The sequence below is a fragment of the Cydia fagiglandana genome, chromosome 10, assembly GCF_963556715.1.
Source record: "Cydia fagiglandana chromosome 10, ilCydFagi1.1, whole genome shotgun sequence".
Lineage (NCBI taxonomy): Eukaryota > Metazoa > Arthropoda > Insecta > Lepidoptera > Tortricidae > Cydia > Cydia fagiglandana.
Genome location: NC_085941.1, coordinates 6,603,339 through 6,627,119, shown reverse-complemented (window position 1 = coordinate 6,627,119; position 23,781 = coordinate 6,603,339). Strand labels below are relative to the sequence as shown.

The 23,781-nt window shown below is 37.6% G+C and overlaps 1 protein-coding gene across 2 annotated transcripts in view; it reads right to left on the bottom strand.

Moving 5' to 3' along the window:
* The window catches only part of LOC134668107 (serum response factor homolog), a 292,300-nt gene that overhangs the window by 3,025 nt on the left and 265,494 nt on the right, over positions 1–23,781 (bottom strand). For both annotated transcript variants that reach the window (XM_063525602.1, XM_063525603.1), the window contains 2 exons: positions 1,336–1,472; positions 467–705 (listed from right to left, as the gene is read on the bottom strand). In XM_063525602.1, the coding sequence (XP_063381672.1) occupies positions 467–705; positions 1,336–1,472 (376 nt within the window). The remainder of the gene's footprint in view (positions 1–466; positions 706–1,335; positions 1,473–23,781) is intronic.

Below are 23,781 nucleotides of genomic sequence, written 5' to 3'. Positions count from 1 at the left end.
GAATGAAAATAAAATTTATCTGGTTTTTTTTGCACATATTATTTCGATGTGATCGGAAATGTAGCCGAAATGATCAGACATGAAGTGATGAAGATTCATATGGAATCTTAAAAACCCCTCTATATCAAAAAATACATACATCGACAGTATTTATTTGGCAAAAATTTCATTTTTGGTACAAGCTTTTATCGCTGACTATATTTTTCTTACGACAGACAACTAATACTCATCGAGACAATTCTAAAAACCCCTAACACAATTAGGTTGCGTTGTTTCATCACAGAGTTCCTATGGCCACCTCCTGTATCCATCACCAGATCAGCTCAATGGTACCATAATATTGCATTCCCATCCGATTTATACATGCATGCAAAATTTAAAATAAATATATAAATAAATAAATAAATATTTTGTAAGTAAATTAAAGACAGTGAGATTTAAAATAATCGTTACATATGTTACTTACCACCTTCCTGCCCCTGATTAGCGAGCCCGAGTATAAAACTGTGCGGGTACCCCATGGCCAAGTTACCCAGGCTCAGGTTCGAGCCCAGCCCGTCGAGTCCCACTCCGGCTAACATCCCCGGGTAGAGCATGGCGCCTCCAGGCAAGTCTATCTTTGGCAAGATCTTTGGCATCGGTGGTTGACTGGCTTTACTGCTGTCTGCTTCTTGAGTGGTTGACGATGTGGACGCTTGTGGTTCCCTGTGGAATACGGTTTTTAGTAAGTTGGACAAATGTTTTCATAAGTGAAAAAATTACGATGCATTTTTCGTAATGTTCTAGGATGAATCAATACGGTTTCGATCGAATCTAGATACATCCGAAAGGTTTTGTCTACGGATATACTCAATAGTTTTATCCTCTAGCCGCCCAGAGACCTATAAAAAGGTCTCCTGTTCCATTCTAATTTGAACTTTGTATTGACAAAATAAAGAAGACTAATATGATATCGGGGTGAATGATACTAGTGAAAGTTATCGTTCGACAACGTATAATTTAATGAATATGAACTCTGAGCTTAAGTCAACCCCTTAAACTAAAAAAAATTATGTAAGGTGCAGTTCGACTGTAGTGTGAGTTAATATTTAATGTAAAACATGGAAGATATTTCAATTAGTTGAAATTATCTCGCAGTCGAGATTGTTCCCTTACAACAAAAAATACAAAAATATGATGTTGTAGGGTGGTCTCTTTTTAACCCGTTGAGCGCCCTAGTATCACTCAATTTGGGTTGCAGCGATTCTGTGTGTTATTGCAGATCTAAATGGGTATTTTTTTGTATGATGGGCGTTCGACGGTGTTAAACCGGTGCCCTATAAAGGGTTAACTCACCTGCTACCGCCTTCCCGTTCAGTACTGCTATTGCAAGCCCACTCCTGTTTAAAAGCCGCTTGGTTGAGCTTGTCACTCGGAGACTCGGGATCGCTGCCGCTCTCGTCCCCACTGTCACCAGATGACGCTGGCTCGTCCTGCAAATAATGAGAAAAAATGTTAATTTTGATACCATCATCATCATATCAGTCAGAGGACGTCCACTGCTGGACATAGGCCTCCCCCAAAGAGTGCCAGAATGCCGGTCTTGCGCCATCCACATCCAGCGAACCCCCGCGACCTTTACCAGGTCACCAGTCCACCTTGTGGACCCACGCTGCGTATTCCGGTACGTGGTCACCACTCGAGAACCTTTCCGCCCCAATGACCATCGGTTATACGGGCAAATTTTGATATACCTATGTGAATATTACGAGTAAGTATATCAATAACGCTCTTTAGGTCCCCTGATGACACTGACTGATAAAATCCACTGATGACATTTTGTGTTTAACTTAAACTTATTTCTCTTAAGTTTTCGTAAGAAATAACATGTGTCTGGGCTGGTCCCTGGCTTTATATTATTTTAATTTCTGTTTATAAAGTTATCATTGTCGAAATATGTTCAAAAATAGATTCCGTGTTTAAATATGGGAAATATTATATACAATCAATATTTCAGAGCAAGGAAGAAAATCGAACAGACTTGTAAATACCACAAATAACGAAAAAAACCAGCGCCTTTACTAAGAGCACGAAGCTTGTCGCCACAATTTACTGTAACCGCTAACTCACTTTGAGTGTTAGAGCCAATTTATAGGTGGCAAAAGTTTCAGGGGGGCTATTCACTACCCTCACCCACCACTATAGGTGTATAAGTATTATTTACAGTGAAAAAAAGAACTTTGCTACTAGATTCCGTCTAAGCTAACTTTACACCGATATGAATAAATAGAACAAGCGAAGAAGTGTCCTCAAGGAGGAAGAGGAAGCGAGGATTTTAACCTCATATTTTCATAGAAATTTGATATTTACCATGACATTGCCACACTTTGTCATTTCAAATGGCATGCAAAATTATCTTGGTGCGACTCTAATGGACTAATATTATATTATATTTTTAAAAAGTGTCCCAAGATCATGTAATCGTATAGGGACGATTCGTACCTACTTATATGGAATCAGGACTCAGCACAAAACTTGGAACACTATTTTTCTACATCAAAAGTCAAAAGGACACGTAGGTTTATGCAGAAATAGCAAAGAAACCCCCCCAAAAAGGTAAAATGCTCAGGACAAATCTCAAACGGCGATTGTGTTAAATCTAGAGTTCTAACTACACTAGAATCTCGTATAGTCGGGTACAAAACTTTTTGTTAAACAGCCAACCAACGCCACGTATAGCGCATAGCCGTGAGCGTGAGCATGTTGCTTAAAACTTGCGAACTTGGCCGCTGCACTACGTTAAACCTTAATTATTTCGGGTGAAGTATAGCAGTGAAAGGCGAAGTTTGCTGTAAGGGTTTTATCAAAAAGCTGTATGATATTATCTACACCACACCTTAACCCGTAACACGCAGGTGTCGCAAACTAAAGGCTCTTCGCGTTTTAGCGAAAAATGTGTGTCCCCCGGTTTACGACCGCTTCCCACTCCGCGTTACGGCCATATTAAATTATAATGACGATATTGTTGAACACTTAAGCGGGAAAGTGCTCGTCTTTACGAACATCAGGATAGTAAGATACCTAACAAACATAGGGTGGCTGCTACAGTTATTGGCCACTACATAGTTGGCCACTCCTAACAAAGACACAAGCCAATTGAAGCTTTATAGGGTATTTGACAACTTTTTTTATGAAACGCTATTACTATCACGATCAAATTACCTACTCTTAAAGGGGCCCACTGATTAACAGTCCGTCGAACAGTATCGGCCTACCAGTTAGAACAAAATTTTGACAGTTCCGAACTACTGACACGCCGATACCGTCCGGCGGACTGTTAATCAGTGGGCCCCTTTATCGTTTTATACGGGTTTAAAAATAGAAATTGTGTCTAAAAATAACTGCTGTCTACGTTTCTCTAATTAATCTTCTGGTGCTTTTATTTCTTGCATGGTATAAAATAATTTATTTTAAATACAGTCAAATACCCCTATTGTTAAAAGTGGCCACTTACTTATAGCAGTCACCCTACATGAATTTTACGTACATTTTGACATGTCCCAAATATCGATTTTTCTTATGAAATTTGGAATGTAATATTGGAGTCTTTTCTTACGCTCCGTTTATATTCTTTACGAAATCTTAAAAAAAAAACTATCATCTAATCTAGATTAAGAGTGGTAGATCCCGTAATCAATATTTGAGCTTAACTTTGATAACAATATATTACACGGAAACAACAAAGGTTTAATGTAAAGGCATAAACAAGTAGTGATATAATACCAAAGTAATTAATTGGTATCAGCGGTGGCATCGCGGGTACAATTGTTAATAAATATAATGCGGATGATTCTGCGGGAGGCGATATGATCGGGCCTTTACTGGGAACGAGAGAATAGAGAGGACATTCTTCTATACAGGGTGTGGCCTGTAATAACAAAAAATTTTACTGTAGGCTGTAGTCCTCATACTGACCAACATTTGTTCAACGACTTTTCAAAATATTTTTTAAATTGTAGTTTGATTTTTGATACACTTTAAAGTTTATTCTAAGACGCAATGTATTGCGAATTTTGTTTAAGGCGTGACAAGCAACGTCAATCACAATGATATGGCATGGCGATGGCGTCCATTGAAGATAATATTTTGTTTGTATGAAAAATAGGGAGTCTATATACTTCAATATTTTTAAAAGTTGTAGAACAAAAGTGTCACCGTTTAAGGAGTACAACCTCTGTTTTAATTATTTGCTCGTATTACAGGCCACACCCGGTAAAATGAGCGGCATTGCTGGATTTAATCGTAGCCAGAATCTTCATATGGATATTTGCTTCGCATAGTTTTGATTCTTTCTTCAAACATCTAAATAATTAAATATTGTAGGACATTATTACACATATTGACTAAGTCCACAATAAGCTAAATAAGCAACTTGGTAAGGGTGCTTACGGGGCATTGCGGCCTAAATAAGCACATGCACACCATGGGGAAACGTGACATAGGGCAGTGCAGACTCTGCATGGAGGCAGAGGAGACGCCCTTGCACATCCTCACAGAGTGCCCTTGCCTAATGCGTACTCGTGACCTAATCTTGGGCGGACACATATTACGCCCGCAGGAGGTAAAATCTCTCGAGACTAAAAGGATCCTGCAGCTGTTAGAAGTTGCAGGTTTGGATCGAAAGTTGTAGTAGGTGGCGATCACAATAGATCAGGAATGGTCGCAGTGATACATAGGCTTTGGAGCCTTATAGAGTCCCTAATAAAGAAGAAGAAGCAGAAGCTAAATAAGGCTTGTGTTATGCGTACTTAGACGATATATTTATTTTTTTATAATAACGGTACAGCTATCATAGCAGTAATGCAGTTGCTTAATGCGATAGTGTAGCAAATATTTAGTAATCTAGAGAAAGGTGACCTGGGGACCATTTTTTATGAATAAGTTTAGTTTAAGATTTGTTATACTTAGTCTAGTTTTAATTTTAATGTTTAGTTTTTATTTAACACTGTTCGTTATTAATAAAATTATGATTAATTATTATTGATTCTCGTCAGGAGCCTATGCCCTCCTTTCATTCGACGCCTGTGTGAATCATTTCTCAATCTTAAAGTCCAATTCCATTCCAACGACAGCTGCACTACTGTTCATTTTACTATGGAAATTGACAATGACAGCGACGCGTTCAGTACCGGTAGTGCAGCTACGGTTAGAAATGGAATGTTACCATAAGAGTGACATTCCATTTCCAACTGCAGCTGCAATACTGTTCATTTTACTATGGAAATTGACAATGACAGCGACGCGTTTCCATAGTAAAATCAACAGTATTGCAGCTGCAGTTGGAAATGGAATGTCACTTTAATGCGTCACTCAGTATAAGTATATATACTTTATCACGCACACAAAAATTATATCTCTATCCCCCATTCCACAAAACCCTGCTTTCACTGTCACAAAAATTACACCGGTACGGTGAGACAGCACAATAGCGCGTGGGCGTACCCTTTATATGCCGACGGTACTAAATAATAATTGCGGCTAACTAACTACCGTTTAACGCATTCGCCTTTATTCTGTATATCTGATAACTTGTAGAGTTAGCAGAAGAAGATAAATTGTTCATTATTGTAACTAAACAAATGTAATCACGTACACTTTAGTACATTTATTTATTTTGTCTGTTTAACATTTTAAAGTCTAGTCGAGCAAAATTATTCCATTATAAAGGTTGGGAAAAAAATAAGTGCATTCCCGTTGCCAGGGAGGTTTTGGGATAATACTGAGCAACTTTTACTATGGAACCAACCAGGAAATCATACATTTTGGTTGGTCCATTTTCTATGGGAGGGTAAGTTTTTTTCACGATTTCGGGGTAGGTCCCATAGTAAAAGTTGCTAAGTATAATGGCAAAACCTCCTTGGCAACGAGAATGCACTTATTTTTTGGCCACCATTTATTTATTATGTTTTGTATATTTATGCATACGTTGAATTTTACCACGTTCAAATATAAGTCGAAATGCTGCAGACATTTTGTATTAATTGTGAATGATGTACATACATACTAAGTAAGTACACATATTGCATGTCTAAGTCTAGAATAAATTAAGAACTCCCAACTAAAGCCAATAAATACCAGGAAGTACCTAAATAGTTCATATTTATGTTGTACGATTTGACGCACACACCTACATAATTCAATATATGTATAGTTACAAATGTACGCAGTGAAACTAAATGTGTAGGTACCTAAAAAAATAGATAGATACGGTAAGAAACATAGATATTTATTATTAAAATATATGAAATAAACTGTCACAAGTTACATTAACGTGCTCGCTCGCGTATAAATTCCACAGAGTCTGGATTATTTCTGCAGACCGTACGCTAGAAATGTCCACAACTGCTATCGGTATGTTTTGTCTGTTTTAGGACGAAGTAGCCGCAGTCCGCTCCGTAAACGCCACGTGACAAAGCCGGAAATGGATGGTGTTATGCAACATTTCTGCGAACTTTTTCATCTGATGGTCTTATCAGAAGATCAACGCTGGAAACCACCAGCATTATGTTATATTTTATTTATTTATCGTATGGCAATACACACATTTATTACATTTACACTACACTCTTCATTCACACTTGGAGAGTAGTAACCCTAGAAACCCTACATCTCGTAGCACACATACACACACCTTGAACCATAATGCTTACATTATGTTGAAATGAGGCCATATTGTGAGAATGTCTGGTGAATGATTGATATTTTGTATAGTTGCCGCATATTTTGTTGTGTTTACAAATAAAAAACTCCCTCTTTTAACCTCCTGAGACCCAGAAGCAATTGTTTTGTTTTTGAAACTGGAATAAAAGTTCAAAATAGATTTTGGAATATGTACAAAAAATTGTACGTAGGGACTTAGGAGGTTAAAAGTAAAGCTGTCATGGTAAATAATAACTAACAAAGTAATGATCGCAGTAATATATGACATCATATAAAACGTCTGGCTTATGAACACCTAGATAACGCACAAGCTAACTAACTGAATTTACTAGGTACACCTTTGATCTGTTCTAAATCTACTATTCTTCTCAATCTACTCTATAGGTAGTTAAATACGCACACTTTTTAATAAAATCAGATCAGATCAGGATTAATGTAATCCATTTTTAAAAAAGGAATATAACGAGAGCAGGAAAAAAAAATGGAATTATAATAATTAATCAACATAAATTAACATTCACGATTGTAAAAAAAACACTGTTGCATAACACCATCCACACATAAAGCGTGAAGCGTAGTAATTTTGCAGCAGCTCGCAAAATATACTTTGTATGTTGACACTTTGTGCCGTGTTGACAATGTTACCGGCTGTTGGGTTTAACGGAGTGAGGATGCGTGCTGAATTTCCAGGTTCCAATCTAGTTAAGTTATTTATTCAGTTGATTTTGTTTGTCACATGCTTGGAAATATTGTTAGATGTATTATACTTAAGCGAACTCATCAATCTCAATCCGATTTTTATACCTAGAGACTCTACGCTAGAGTACCTGTTTAAATTGCCAAGTTAGTTTACAAAGTAAAGTTCTAAATTGATGACAAACAACATTTTTAAGCCTATCTATTTTATTTTATTCTTAACAGAAATGAACTTACTTTTCTGTTAAGAATAAAATAACATTGTATTTGAAATTAAAACATTTTGTTTCATAGCTGTATTACAATTTATGCCTTGTTTCAACTCCTTTTGCATTTATCACATTTTTTTAGGAATTATATATACATATTACATATATATCTCCGTAAGTAAGAAATATCTGCCTGATGGCAATATAAAAACTCTTTTAACATTAGTAAATAAATATACGAGTACGTAGTTAATAATCTTTCATTTAATTAGTATGCGACTAGGGTTTACACGACGGATCCGAAATGTATGGGAAGATCCGCGGATCCGGATCCAGATCCGGATAATTTCATATATTTCGGATCCGGATTACAAACCCTATATGCGACTAAGTGCAGTCTCTTTAAAGTTTAAACAAATACGATTTTAAATAAGTTTAATCTCAAGTAAGCCATAAATCCTGTGGAATACCGGCTGTGGTCTCAAACCCTCAATTAGGTGGATATTTCGTGCATGCATCGCATGCACGTGCCACCGGTGCTATGCACAAATTCTTCTCGTTTCGGGGATATTACTTATGAAAATGTTTAAACCGTTAAAAAAATCACATAACACACATAGGGCCAGTATCTACCAATCAGTAAAACCTAATGCTATAACCGATTTGCCAATAGTCATTTGGTTTTCAGAAAAACTTGATATTTTATAATAATTATTTACCTATCCTTGTTTTGCTGGTTGACGAGAAAATGTGTGTGTACGTTACATACTGGTTAAAAAGATTTTTTAAGTTAGTTTTGTGACGACATATTCAAAATGTGATAAAACGTTACATAACTGATAAAATGAGGTCAAAAATGACCAAAACTTTTATGCTAGGTAGATACGTGTGTAATAAAATTCCAGTTATCAATTATCATAATTACACTTAGGTGATTAAAACTCAAAGACATTGCCGAAGCAGGCATGGGAGATTAACTGAAAATAAACTTTTCAAAATTAATATTTCACCGAACCGTCATTTTCCATTATTCAATGGAATCATAAGTCATAACAACTTCCATCTTTAATCAAAATCATGTCATTTCTTATTACGTCTACCTTAAACCAAATAAAATTCTAATTAGTGGGACAAAAGCTCGTTTTCAATTCAAATTCAATCCAAACTTCACAACGTGAAGTGACGGAACGTGGCGGCTGATTCTGTTGTAACAATTTGAACGAACGTGGAACTGATTGTGTGTAATAATTTTGTAAACGGTTATCGACTTATTTTGATACGACCAGCGTGCGCTTGTATATCAGCATGGGACACTAACGCTGGTGTGGTCACGCTGAATGGTCCTCGCGAAATGCAATAAGTACCCGTAGGTATCATGAGTCACTGACAGTGTCAAAATGCCAACGCCTACGTAATTTACTTTCTATACATCTCGCTAGCCGCACTAATATGTCAGTACGAGCGAGATGCATAGAAAGTAAGTTCACGCTAGCCTTTATATCAGTGCTGCAAACTTGTGGTAGCCAAACAGGAGTAGTCTCCTACGGCATTTCGCTCGCAATTAGCGCGCGTGAGATGCCTGATGACATGACTCCATGTCGTATCAAAATAAGATTAAAACCATGTGTGTCATTTTATTAAAAGTTGTACACCACACTTTTTTCTTAAATCATGAGTTCCTTCAATCCCAATAGGAGAAAAAAAAGTGTCCCCAGATTTTTATTTTCACTTCGTTACCATTTTTCATAGATTATGTATGGCGGTAACAGAGTGGAAGTGTCGAAGAAACATGTGAAGATTTAAGGATTCAAAGAGCTCGTGATTCAGGGCCGATAAAATGTGTATTACCTAAAATACAACTTTAAATAAAATGGCCCCTATTATCAAAAAAATCAAAAATATAAAAACAGAATCGCCTTCGAGAGCGGGCTCAAGAGCTCAGAGGGCCTACCGCGAACCACGTGCGACGTGTTGCCTCCCTGTCGTACGTGTAAACTCGTAGGTAAGTGTGATAGGGAGGCAACACGTCGAATGTGGTTCGCGGTAGGCCCTCAGAGACAATCGCCGATCGTGTCCGATAGCGGCCGATCGGTCGGACGATCCGTTGGCCGATCGCGCGACAAGATATCGCTGGTAATAAGGATATTTGTAGTAATGATGTAGTGGGTAAGACTCAGTAGATTACTTTTTAATTTCGATGCCACGCTTTTGCGCTTGTACTCATGATTTAATATTTGGGACTAACTTGAAATATGGAATTACAAAGAAGATCAGTTAGGTAACCAAATTACATATTGTCTTTATTTTAACTAATTTCTATAGGCTGTGTAGACTTTATAACCAGAGGGGCGAGATTTTGGAAAACTTAATAGATGTTGCTATGGAGTCATGAAAAATTATCGATTACATTCCAAAAAAGGATATATGTACTTAACGCATAACATCTTTTTTGTCAGTGAAAGAAGTCAAGGGAAACAAATACGATTAATCGTTAATTTTCTGCACAAACAAAGGTTGAGAAACATTGCTTTAACTATATATTGTTAAAGCTAATTAGAAGTAAATACTTCGTTACTTTAAGATGACAACGGGAATTTAATTTAAACAAAGAACGTTTAAACTCTCGAACTTGCAATATAAACTGCTATCTACATTCAATTGGATGAGACGTTGGAGTCTCATAAATCGAAGTTCAGGCGAAGTTGGAGATATTCCCGGCAGAAACTAATTGTAGTTTGCAGTTGCAAGGTCCCAATTTATTCAAGGAAATTGCTGGGATAGTCTGAGCTGTAATAGAGCTGATAAAAGGAAAACAAATGACGAGCGTGATGTATTGTATCGCACTTAAGGCCTGTGCACACCGGCTTGCGTGTGCGTGACGTGCACGTGCGCGTGAGCTAAAATGTTGGAGCCGCACACGCATACGTCACGCAAGCGGTGTGCCGTCTCTCATAACGATCAGCCGGCCTAGCCAAGGTTACAATCGCTATCGCTTCAACAACGAAAAGCTTTACGTCTCTCTATCACTCTTCCATATAAGTGCGACAGTGACAGTTGCGTTTCGATCGCTACGGAGCGTAAGCGATTGGCATCTTGGCTACGCGGCCTGTTACTACAACGCCGCACGAACACGTGCACGTCACGCACACGCAGCCGGTGTGCACAGGCCTTTAATGGAAAGGCGAAGCGTCTGTCAACTGAAGTATACATATTCGTCGGCTGACAAGCAAAACTCACTAAGTACTATCACAAAATTAAAGTAACAATGCACTTTATTACACATGTAACACGGTTTATTGTCCAATAATTTCAATGATGTTAGTTAGTGACTTGCTTGTCACCCGACGATAATATGTATGTCATATGTCATATACTTAAAGAAAAAGTGACTAAACCCTCCAGTGACAGAGGCCGAAATCCAACCGGCGATGACATATATTTATGTATAATTGTATACTTAAAAAGACAAATTAAAATAAATATTAACAATGCTTTGATTTGTTCCCTAGTTGATGGTTTGTCAGTTTCTGACTTTATTGGACAAAGTGCTTAAGCAGCATACCTTGTATGTTTTTCACATCATATAATTATAGTTTTTGATATCGTGACTTTTTTTATTGTCTCTTTCTCCGAAACGCCAACGACTCCCCCAGAAACATTTATTTACTAAATAAAGATAAATAATTAAATTCTATATCAATTCGTTTCAAAACTACTACCCACATCAATACAACATTAGCAAGCAGTGGCTGAAGAGGAAACTTATTTTATACTTAGCACATAAAGAGTACAAACGCCTATTATCAGTATTCGTTATCTCCTTTCAGCTTCAGCTTTCGAGCCCCATTGAATTAGAGGGCCTACCGCGAACTACGTTCGACGGATTGCCTCCCTGTCACACTTATGTGCGAATTTACAAATGCGACAGAGAGGCAACACGTCGAACGTGGTTCGCGGTAGGCCCTCAGGCACAGGGCTTTATTAACTGAATTGTGAGTTGCAATGTTCATAAAATTTACGACGCGCGATGAATGTGCTAATTATATGTTAACAAACCATTTTGTAACGTTTTAGACCGATAAATTTGTTTCGGGATCTCAGAGAATAATTAGAGTTTTTGTTAAGCTGACGGTCAGTTAGCTTTGCAATGTGGGTGGTCTTAGATTGTCACCAGTAAATTATAATAGGTATTGTTGTAGTTCTTTATGTAGCAAATCAAAAAAATTGTTTATGAGATTACAAAGATCTGGATGAAATAATTAATCACATAGAAAAAACTGTGAAAAGACATATCCAGAACGCGCAGTTAAAAGAAATAAGTGTCATGAAAACATATTCATCTATTCTCGGGAGTTTGAAAGTAGTTGAGATTTTTTAAAATAGTAGTGCAAGCTACAAATATAGATCGAGTACACAAATGCAGTACCCTATTTGTTCAAGCAAATACAAAGAGATATACAAAAGTTCACACGCAATTATATGAGCGATTATCACACAAAAGGCCGATACAACTTATCTCCAATCAGAACTCGCCGAAACTCGAGTAAACAAGGACCGAAATAAACTATTTAAATCGCTGAAACACATTGTAAATCATTATTCCGGGGCCCTATACAAATGTCCGAACATACACGAGAGCCCACAAACATGTGTATAGCAAAGAATTCCTATTATACCAGACGGAATGCATGCGGTTGATTTTGAATGGCCGCTTATTATGCACCCATTTACACCCGCGAGATAACACGGATCTATGAGAAGGAAGCTGGAAAAGTCTACAATCGTAGCCAAAGCGGCTAATACATACACCATTATTTCTGAAATACTGTTACACGGGACATTTATTTCTTCCCCAATCTTCAGAAGTAGTTCAGCTCAATCACAGTCATTTTATCCAAAAAGGAAGGTACTGGAATTAAAGAGTAAATAAGTAAATTCGATTTCCTATAAAGGAATTTACTGGCATGCTAGGCGTGCTAGGGCACCAAGCAATTTCTTAGCTATGTGATTAGTCAGTATTATAAAATAAATAAATGCCAGAAAATAAATGTCTAGACGCAAGCTAACTCTGTCTTTTAAGGTCTGTTTTATTGCTGCAGTTTCCCTTTCAGTCCTTTGAATTTAATAGAATAGAATATAATACAATTTATTCGTAAGCACAAACGAGACAAATACATAATATAAAAGAGAACACAAAATAAGATTAAAGCCACGAAATGGCCTCATCTCAGCATGTTGCTGGTTGCTTCCAGCGCTGATCTTCCGATGAGACCATCAAGTGAGAAGAATTTTATTAATAATGTGTGGTCTGACACACTGAAGAAGTCGTTGCTCTCAATTATGGAAGGAGACAGAAGAATTACGAGTATTAGCAAATTTCAAAAATCTCTTAAGGCTACGAAGCTTTTCCAGCCTTCCTATCTCCCCGCGCGGACACAACAGTAGCCTTTGGGCTCTCGATACGCATCGCGGCTGGTAACAAGGCCCGTGTTCCTGTCAATCGCGCTAATGTTGTGCACACTCGGTTAAGCGTGCCTATGCAGACGTGGGCGGTGACGACTGGGGCATGTTTGACTTTGGCTAGTTTGCATTGTAAGGGCTTCGTGTTGTCTGTCGGCGGTTAAGTTATAATGTTTTGAATTTTTATAAACCAAGTACTACCTATACTACGATGCGTAGCACTTTCAATGAAAACTAGTATGAAGGCGTGTCCAGACGGGGGCAACTTTTCGCCACTCTGATTAAATTGTCCGATCAAATCAGGCCGATTTGGCTCGCCGAATTCAACCGCCGATTATGATCGATATCACCGATAAAATGGGGTGCGGGCGCAAGAATACCAATTTGTGACGCTAGTATTCGCGTTTAGGCATTTTTTTAATTTAGAGCGCTCAAATATCACCATAAATTTAAAATTGGTGAAAGTGGTCAAATTGACGTTTGCGTCCGCACCACCTGATTTGACCGGACAATTTAATCAGATTGGCGAAAAATCGGTCTCATCTGGACAGGCCTTCAGTCTCTAAAAATTGACATTAAATTAGGCTTGACAATCAACTTTTATAACTAACATAAGAAATTAGTTTACACCTAACAGTGTTGCACTTAACCTAACAGTTCTTAATAGTAATTATGTTCACTGATTTCCGTTCTTCTGATTTGCTGTGTTACGTTAAATGATCTGTCGGTTGTGGCTGCAACCATACAAATCATGGCGGTGTTATTAACGAAGTGACCAAGCGCGTCTGTCTGTACCTATGTGTGTATGTACGAGTATGTATGTATGTATGTAAACACTTTATAATGTACATAAGACAGGATAAGATACAATCAAAAGAAAGTAAACAATGTACAAAGGCGAACTTAACCCTATAAGGGATCTCTTCCAGTCAACCTTTGATCATTTTGATGTCTGTCTGTATGTTCGCGATAAACTCAAAAACTACTAAACGGATTTTCATGCGGTTTTCAACTATAAATAAAGAGATTTTTGAGGCATATTTAGGTGTTTAATTTGTTAAGGTTTTATGTGAATTTGTTGAACTACCCTTGCGAAGCCGGGGCGGGTCGATAGTATAACATATTTTCAGACTTTTTGTATACCTTTTTGTGTAGGTATACAGGGTGCTTCCTGTAACAGGAGCAATAATTTAAAGTAAAGGCTGTAGTCCTCAAACTGACCAACATTTGTTCAGCAACTTTTAATAATTATGAATCCTTTAGACTTCCTCTTTTTCATACAAAATAAATATTGCCTTCAATGTACGCTGACATCAGTGTGTTTGACGTTACTTGTCACGCTTTTAACAAAACAAAATTTGCAATACATTGCGTCTTAGAATAAACTTTGCAGTGTAATAAAAATCAAACCATGAGTTATTTTCAAAAGTTGCAGAACAAATGTTGGTCAGTTTGAGGAGTACAGCCCACAGTTTAATTTATTGCTCCTGTTACAGAAAACACACTGTATATGTACTTATTTGAGCGGCTTCTGCCTTGCTACACTGGAATAAAATCGTGAATGATTGTGGCTATGTTGTGATTATAAATAGGCTCGAGTATGCTCCCGCGCACGCTGATCGGACGCGAGCAAACCACACTTGCGATATCGATCTGTTTAACAAGATTGGGGTGGTTCCAGTCTATGCCTGCCAATTTTATAAAAAATAAATGTTACGAGTGTGTTTATCTGTAGGTTTAATTTGCTGTAATAGAAAATTTTGCAATGATTCTGCAACTTCCGAAATTGGACAAATATTGAAAGCACAAGAAATACCTAACAATCCTTTAAATTATAATTTCACTACAATAACCACAAAAATGATCACCATACTTATTGGTGCAAGCGTACATTTAAAAAAAAGAGGAAGTTGTGATGGTAAGCAATCATTGTAGCCTAAAGACGCATGTAACTCTGAGCCTGTACGCGTTTCCGGCAAAAAAAAACCTATTTTTAAAGAGGCCAAAAATAGAATACAAGCAAGTTAGTTCAGTTCAGTTCTCTGTGCAAGTGTGCAAGAACACGTGGCCCAGTCGAGATGACATCTGCAAACGCCAAACGAAAAGAAAAATGTATCTGGATGACAGATGGTACGAAAATTCCCGTGACTATTTCCATACATTATTTAAGTTTCGATTGGCGTTTTCTATCAACGATTGTCATCTTGATTGTCACAATTCACACACCTTTGAATTTCTTCGCAGATGAATACAGGTTTCCTCATTATACATAAGTTCCGAAAAACTCTTTGGTACGAGCTAGGACTTGAACCCGCGACCTCCGGACGTCATATCCACTCGGCTACCACCGCTTCCTTGACTCTTCTTCACTCGCTCGCTTCGGGTGACGATTAATTATGCGTATAGTAAGTTAAGTACTTAACAAGAGTAACCTCGATGTGAACCGCGCGTGTTCTTGTCACCGCGTCGCCGCGCGTCCATTGTCACGGTCGCCAGTTCGATCCCAGCCCCGGCAGATAACGCTGACGACACGTTTCACGTAGGCGAGGGTGCCAATTATTGGGTTTTTTTTTTGGAAGAGGTTGAGTGTTTGAATAAAACATGCAGGCTTTTGGATTACCTAACTTTTGGTGGTTGTTGAGAGAGTGAAACGCCGCAGTGGGTTTAGTGGGTAGGGCCAAATTCTTCCCCTCTCTTGCCAGGAGAGGGGAAAGGAGCGGCGAGTCCCACACACCGTGCATAAACGCATTCCCACTCCGTCAAAAAAAAGGGCACCGACTGTACAAATATATCCTGAAAAACGTAACCAGTTTTGATTGATGCTCTTTGACTGTATAAGTGTCAGCAAAAAAGGTAAATTATAACTGACCGAGCGTTAGCGACAGTCTCCGTTTCAACTTGGGCAAAAATGCTTTCGTATGTCCGGATGTTCTCCTCCACAGGTCGCAATTCTCAACCGAATCTCGAGAAATTTTGTATGCAGGTTCGATAGTTAAATAGAATTTTGATGTTGTTTTTAATTTGGGATAGTTTTCGTAATGGAGCCATATATGTATCGATTTTAAATTATGCTCGCGAAGTCTACAGCTCACAGAGCCGCTAGTTAGTCTAAATCTCAGTATGACCCTAATTTAACTAAGTAAAATGCCACTAACTAGAAACCTACTTTTACCACGCTACGCACAAAGTTACCAAACAAAACAGTAGCACTCCCAAAGGGCCGAAAGGATAAATCCCATAACAATAGGCGCTCAGTTATATTTGTACCATTAGCGGTGACGTCACGCACGCTTTCATCTCGCCGCCGTGGCAGCTTCCGTGTGCTGCGAATCTAAATGGTAGAAGACCATAACTGTTCAATAGACAAATCTGGTTAGTATTACTGTGGGCTTATGTACTGGAAGTAACTTTTGAAATTAGCAGAGACGCGCTATTTTTTTTTTTATTTTGCACATCCAATTGGTATACGGTAAGTATACAAATTGACCTCAATACCACTACTTACTTCATACTAAACTTAATAAATGTGTATTACGTAACTTGCGAGATATAGAGTAAGATTTCACTCTGTTTAAGTTTGTAAATAGATGAAGTTGTCCTAATTTTCTTCGCTGCATCAAATGTAATTGCAATTGATTATAATCGAAATCCTTCATAAAACTTCATTTATCAAAAAAAAAATATTAACATTTTGTTCGTTTCCTGATATAACCAGTGCTGGGTTACCTAATAAGATTATATTAGACTACACATACACATATCCATGGTCTAGAAATACTTAGGCCATGAAAATGTCTTAATCCAGTATTGTAAAGGGTTTATTTATAACAAAATATGTACCTGCATCAATATTACAGTGACACCTCGTTGTATAAAAAATACATATTTTTAAGTTCAGAATTATCAGGCCCGAAATATTTAAAATAACAGTTATTGCACTTTATCCTACGTCCGTTTGCTCTCATTCTCCAATCCAAAAATGGCTGCGTCTTGTTATTATGTCATTAACATAGCTACTTAGGAATTACGACACCGCATTGTACTAGGTTCGAGTCTGGACCGACACTATTCACCATACTACTTTATTGGTATTTTTGTTATCAGTCATTTATTAGACCGCAAGTACTTACGTAAACAGTGTTATTTATATTTTGGGCACAAAGTTATTAAATTATTGAATGTACGAGTATATACTTAACTAACTATGGATAGGTAATAAGTTTAAATAAAAGTTGGAAAGTATGACATTCTCTTTTCTGAAACTTGGTAAAAAGTGTGTAGGCTTGATCAACCATGTAAACTATATACTCGTACTTATAAAGGTGGTATCACAACCCTTTCAATGTACAGCTTAATCTCAAGAATATGTTTTCTAATGTAGCATTACTCCCGTAAATAGAAACTACATACGTATTCGCGTTATTCATAAGCGCGATACTGGCCTGAAATAGCTATGAATCGTTTGTCTTTATCTGTCATTTTGACTTATGTATTTGTAAGAAAGGGATAAAACATAATTTAACCAAATCAGGCCCGTCAAGTTTTATGAATAAGAGGGTAACTACAAAATACAAGCAGCGGCTACCGAGAAGCGAGTAAGCTTGGCTTACACCGCGAGTAACCTTTGAGCAAATGGTTGGTTTTGGTACGTCGGCGGGTCAGCCGCGCTCGTGGACGCCGGCGGCGCGATCCACATTACATGTAGCTGCCACTAACATAAGTCTAAATTAAAAACAAAACACTCGACAAAATAATTAAAACAACGAACCCATGTTTAGGGTTCCGTACCCAAAGGGTAAAAACGGGGTCCCAACTATTACTCCAGTGACAGACAGACAGACTCCACATTCCGTCTGTCTGTCTGTCTGTCATCAGGCCAGCCTCATAAACCTAGACAGTTGAAATTTTCATAGATGATGAATTTCTGTTGCCGCTATAACAACAAATACTAAAAAATACGGAACCCTCGGTGGGCAAGTCCGACTCGCACTTGTCCGGTTTTTTATTTATACATTAATCTGCGAGTGATACTTAAAATTAAGGCACCACCAGCGGCCAAGGTGTCTATGAAAGCCTCTTTAATCAAGATGTTAAGTTCATGTTCAGATGTTTTTGAACACCTTTTTAGCTCCGATATATCTGATGGCAGCTGTACATTTTTATTATAATAAAGGAAATATAAAAAAAAATCTCCACTTCATGAGTAAACTCGAACCTGCGGTATTTCCGAACACCAGCCCGATTGCTCTGAAACAACTGAGCTACCGAAGCATACCAGAAGCGTGCGTTCTTTTTTTTACACGCATAGCGACATCTACCGTAAGAATGCTTTATCTTATTGATTGTTATTTTTAAATTTCCTTTTAAAATAAAACTTTGAAGTATGATCGAAAATTAACTCCTATATCTCCGTTCGTATTAAATAATGTCACACCTGAACTCAATTGGAGTTCATTTTAGACCATAGTTGGGAGATTTTGGACTATAGTTGTGTTTTACGGTACCAGCTACATACCTCACCGCCGTCAAGTGTGAACTGTTTATCAGGGCGAGCGTGCCCGATTGCCCTAGCATTTCATTTGTGCTAACTGTACTATGTTTGCGGCGGGAATACACTGCTGCGTTGTTTGCTCACGGATAGCTGACAAATTAGTTGTAACGTGGGAATGGGACTTACAGGATTAAAAGGATGGTCGGGGAAAACTTGAGGTGATGTTGGTAATATCGGCTGCGTCTGTTTTAGTTTTATGAAAATCCGGGTATCACCGCTGTAACGAGAACACACGTGTGGACTTTAGAAAGAGTTCCTACATGAGAAAGCAGAGCAGCAGTGACCTTAATCCACTGAATGATCTTACCCATACCCGCGAGCGACAAGATGCGGTGATCGTACCGTCGCCACCGCTGTGATTTGTCACAAAGGTATCCTCATGACACGCGTATGTATGTGTGTGGACTCTCAAAATACACGAGGAGCAGTGAACACCATCCACCGGACGATCTTACCCGGGCCGCGGGTGACAAACTGCCGCGATCGTGCCATCGCCACCACTGTGATTTGTCACAAATGTATCCACATGACACGCGTATGTATGTGTGTGGAATCTCAGAATACATGAGGAGCAGTGAACACCATCCACCGGACGATCTTACCCGGGCCCGCGGGCGGCACGATGCGGCGATCGTACCATCGCCACCGCTGTGATTTGCTTTCGGTGTTTGACCAGGAACTATGAGCTAGGTCCAGAAGGGAATCAATGATTTTGGCGTGGTACTTAGTTAAAACTAGTGAAATTTTTAACAAATGTTTTTTTTATTTGGCGGTTGTCTAGGTATAATACTCGTAGTTAAGTACTTATTTATTTAGCTTACATTATATGAAAACAAAAGAATCCAGCCAGAATTTTCAATATCTTTCAGAAATTGTAATCGCAAAACTATTGCAATAAAATTCTTGACGACAGACCAGTGCCCTGTTTATCAAAGGCTTGTAACTTGTAATACAAGTGGAAGTGCCTTTTTGACAGCTTTTGTTAGACAGGGACTTCCAATTGTATAACAAGTTACAAGCTTTTAAGAAACGGGCCCCAGACATAACTCTCATGCGTATAGGTATGTAAATAGGTACGCATACCTACATACATCTTTAGACATAGGTACCCACGCCACACTTATACGGCATACCGTTTTCTGAAAGTTGGCACAAATTACAATAGTATGTGAGCATAATGGCTGGAACGCTTTAACTGTAGGTAAAAAAATATGTAGATGTAAAACCATTGTTTATACTTTTTTTTCCAATAAATACCGCATCCTCCTCCTCTGACGTCGAGGTTTCACATCGATTTGAATTCGTCACGTTTCGATCGACTCAAGCGCAAATTTCCGAGGCGGGGCCGAGAACGATACCAGTGTGAATCGTAACGGACTAGCTGCGCCCGCGGCTCCGCTCGTGGTGTGTATTGGTTAAATTCAAGGTGCTGAAAAGCCGATAAGTACTGAGTTATCTAGTTATTACATGATTGGCTGCCGCTTACGTTACGATTTACAGTATAAGACAATTGGGTAGGTACAGTCAAATGTATAAATATGAGTGCGCAAATCATCTTAAAAATGTCCCATAGCTCTTATATCAGCGAATTAGGAACTATGGGACATATTTTTGAGTAAGTTGTGACACACCCATATTTTTACACTTGACTGTACATAAATATGTATAAATTTACTTCACTTACCGAGCCTCTTACTAGGCTTTTACAAACGTAAAAAAATGTTAAGACGGCGACTTTGTTGTTGTTGGAATTGTTTAAATTCAAATTCAAATTTTGAAATTCAAGTAAGTGAAACCGTTGTCGTCTAAACAATTTTTACAACGGTTTCACTCACTTGAATTTCAAAATATGAATTTGAAATTTGAAATCCAAATGAGTGAAACCGTTGTCATATAAACAGCTTTGTCTCAAGATAGTTTAATTTCGAACGTAAAAATGTTTATTACTTAAAATGCAAATATGATTACTTATTCGTCGTTACATCAAGTTACATGATTAGGATTATCAAGCAGCTCTTTTGAACATCAGAAAATACTCCAGCCACAAATGATAAAATTTCATTACGTCCGTAATGACATCACCCGCACCGGGACAGAGACGTAGGTACGACAAAATGAAACCTTCCGACAACAACTAATTTCGAGACAAGTAATTTCAGGTAAAACGTTATTAAAATAAAACAAAGCGACAGCCCTGGAGTCATCTCTTTCCCATTAATTAGGTAATCGCCTCCTCTCAGTTTTCCTTTTGTTCAAACCTATTAATTTACAAAGTTCGACGGTCTGGGGGTATATTCTAATAGAAATTTCTTGTTATCCATTTGTTATGTGAACAACATCTTTCTTTTCATCAACTTTTGACAGCTGGCACATCATATTTATAATAACCAATTGATAACAAAAAATTACTATCTGAATAGGCCTCCTGTGCTTATTTAACTAAATAGATCCCTAATTCGCCGAAACCGAAACACTTCGTTCGTTCCGAAGTACACTTGAATTTTTGGTCATTGAAATTCAGTGGTCTTTATATAAATTGGATCTCTTGGTTAAATAAAGACACTTCTTACGAAAAGTCATAAAAGTAACAGGTTGTATTTTTACACAAAGGCGAGCAAGGTTTGCAAATTGTAATTTATGCAATCCTTAATTTATATAAGTTTTTGGCAAAAATTTCATTTTTGGTACAAGCTTTTATCGCTGACTGTACTTTTCTTACGACAGGCAACTAATACTCATCGAGACATCGAGACAATTCTAAAAATACCTAAAACAATTAGGTTGCGTTGTTTCATCACAGAGTACCTATGGCCACCTCCTGATTCCATCATCAGATCAGCTCGATGGTACTATAATATTGCATTGTCATCCGGTTTATACATACATGCATGCAAAATTTCAGCTCAATCGGAAACCGGGAAGTGGATCAAATTTAACTTGCAAGATTTGATTACAGACAGACAGACAGACAGACAGACAACGGTCAGCTTGTAAAAGTATCAAATAGACAAAAGTCCATTCACATAATTAATGAAATATCTCCATGGCTTGTAAGATGTAGAATTCAGTCCAGATCTAATAAATCTAACTATTGTATAACCCGCTTGACTTGACTTAACCCGCTTAATACCATCAAAATTAATAAGCTTTTCACTCTTTTCAGTGTGAAACGTCATTTTATACTGGGCCCTGCAATTTGTTTTCACACATTTTTTTATGGTTAATACTCGTGCGCTTGACTCGTTTATTTATTTTACAGTACATATGGTCCTACTTTCCCGCACTAGTGCGGAAAAGAGCAATTTCCGTGCGTATGTCAAAAGTTTTAAGAGATACTACTGTAAAACCTTGTACGGTACATGTGCGAATAGGTAATTCGCAACTCGCGTCATTTTACGCCACTCGTTTCGAATTTGACCTTTTCCGCACTTGTATCGTAAATAACTATAGCGTGGTCCCTACAGAATCTTCTTAAGTGGGTTTTACTGTAAATACAGCATAAATAGAAACGTGTGAATCAGCGTTACAAAAGTATCTGCTACCCTGGAATACTTTTCCGCTTTTTGTTAATCTGTTAGAGATAATAGATGCTTTTGAGCGTAGTCTGATTTGTAACTTTTAACGACTCAGCCACGACATTACGCGACTGGCGACGGCGGTGGCGGCAACCATAGGTTGGAGCGAGACCCAGAGATCGGGCCTGTTGTTCGCCGCCGTCGCCGGTCGCGCAAAGTCGTGGCCAAGCCGTAGGTAATGCTGACTATATTGCATTTCTCCGGCTACAAGATGTTCAATTTTCATTTTACAAATGAAAGCTGAAAAGTGTGGAGAATACAGCATAACTCAAATTCTCGAAATGTGAACCGGCAGGGGGTTTTATTATGGTAATCTGAAGCCCTATCGCTTGGGAATTGTATATTGAACAGTTTAATAAAAGCGGAACATTCGAAATACGGTACAGATATTGGTAATCATACTTTAATGCTTTCGACGAAAATCCTTTTGCTGATGTATTGGGGACGATATAATGATCTACATTATTCGTGCAATAGACAAGTATTTTTTATTAGAATTTATTTAAAAACGAAAATGTCAACCATTTCACCAGTCAGACATTTGACGTAGTTTTTTTTTTGCAAAAAGGGCATGTGTGATGATTTACTACCTAAGGGTTTTCGCATTTTGCAACCATATGCAGTTTTCCAATAAAAACTACATTTCATATTATAGTTCATTTTTTTAGCATTAGAAAGAACTTGGAAGAAGGTAAGCGATCTTGATACGTCTTTTAATTGAAAAACGCTTTTTAAAAATCAGTAAATATTACTTATGAAAGCAGACAAATATAAATGATCATATTAGATTCATAATTTTTACATATTTGCCGTAACTTATTTTTAAAATGTGTTTTTCAATTAAAAGACACATCAAGATTGTTTACCTTATTTCTAATGCAAAAAAAAAGAACTATAAGTAGGAGCATTCCATGAAATTGTATACCGTTTGTCCCGTAAAAACGCGAATTTCTGAAGATTTGCAGGTATAGGTAGGAGTTTCCTTTTCTATGACAAATGATCAAAAATATGCACAGAAAGAAATGCCTGCTTTAAATGCCCAAAAAAGTCGCAACACTGGAAAATGCGTTGCTCCATTATTATCCATAAATATAGATCAACCGAATTCAGTTCGTTAGCAGTTAGATTTTCATAACAAAATTAATAAACTACCTAAGTATTAGAAGAGTTTTTTTTTTATATTTTAAAAACAAAATTTTATAGTGCATAAATGAAAGCAACGTAGCTTTTCAAGTATAATATAGATGCATTTGATTTAGGTGCGACATCGAAGCCCTCGGGCGCCGAATCACGACGGGCCTATCTGACAGGCCCGGCTATTAGAGGAATTAAGTATTCCAGATATTATGTATTATACGACGATCCTGACCTATTGCGGTAATATTTCTATTTCTATCTTATTGCCGAAGGATTTGACGGCTAAATATCATTTGAATGTAGAAAATTTTGAGGAAATCATTTTATACCAACAATGGCATACCAATTTAATATAAATAGTATTTAGCAATTTTAATTTAACATTTCAGGTTAATTTTTAAACTTATTTGAATTAAGTAAAAAATCTGTCACTATTAACTATATTTTTGGTCAC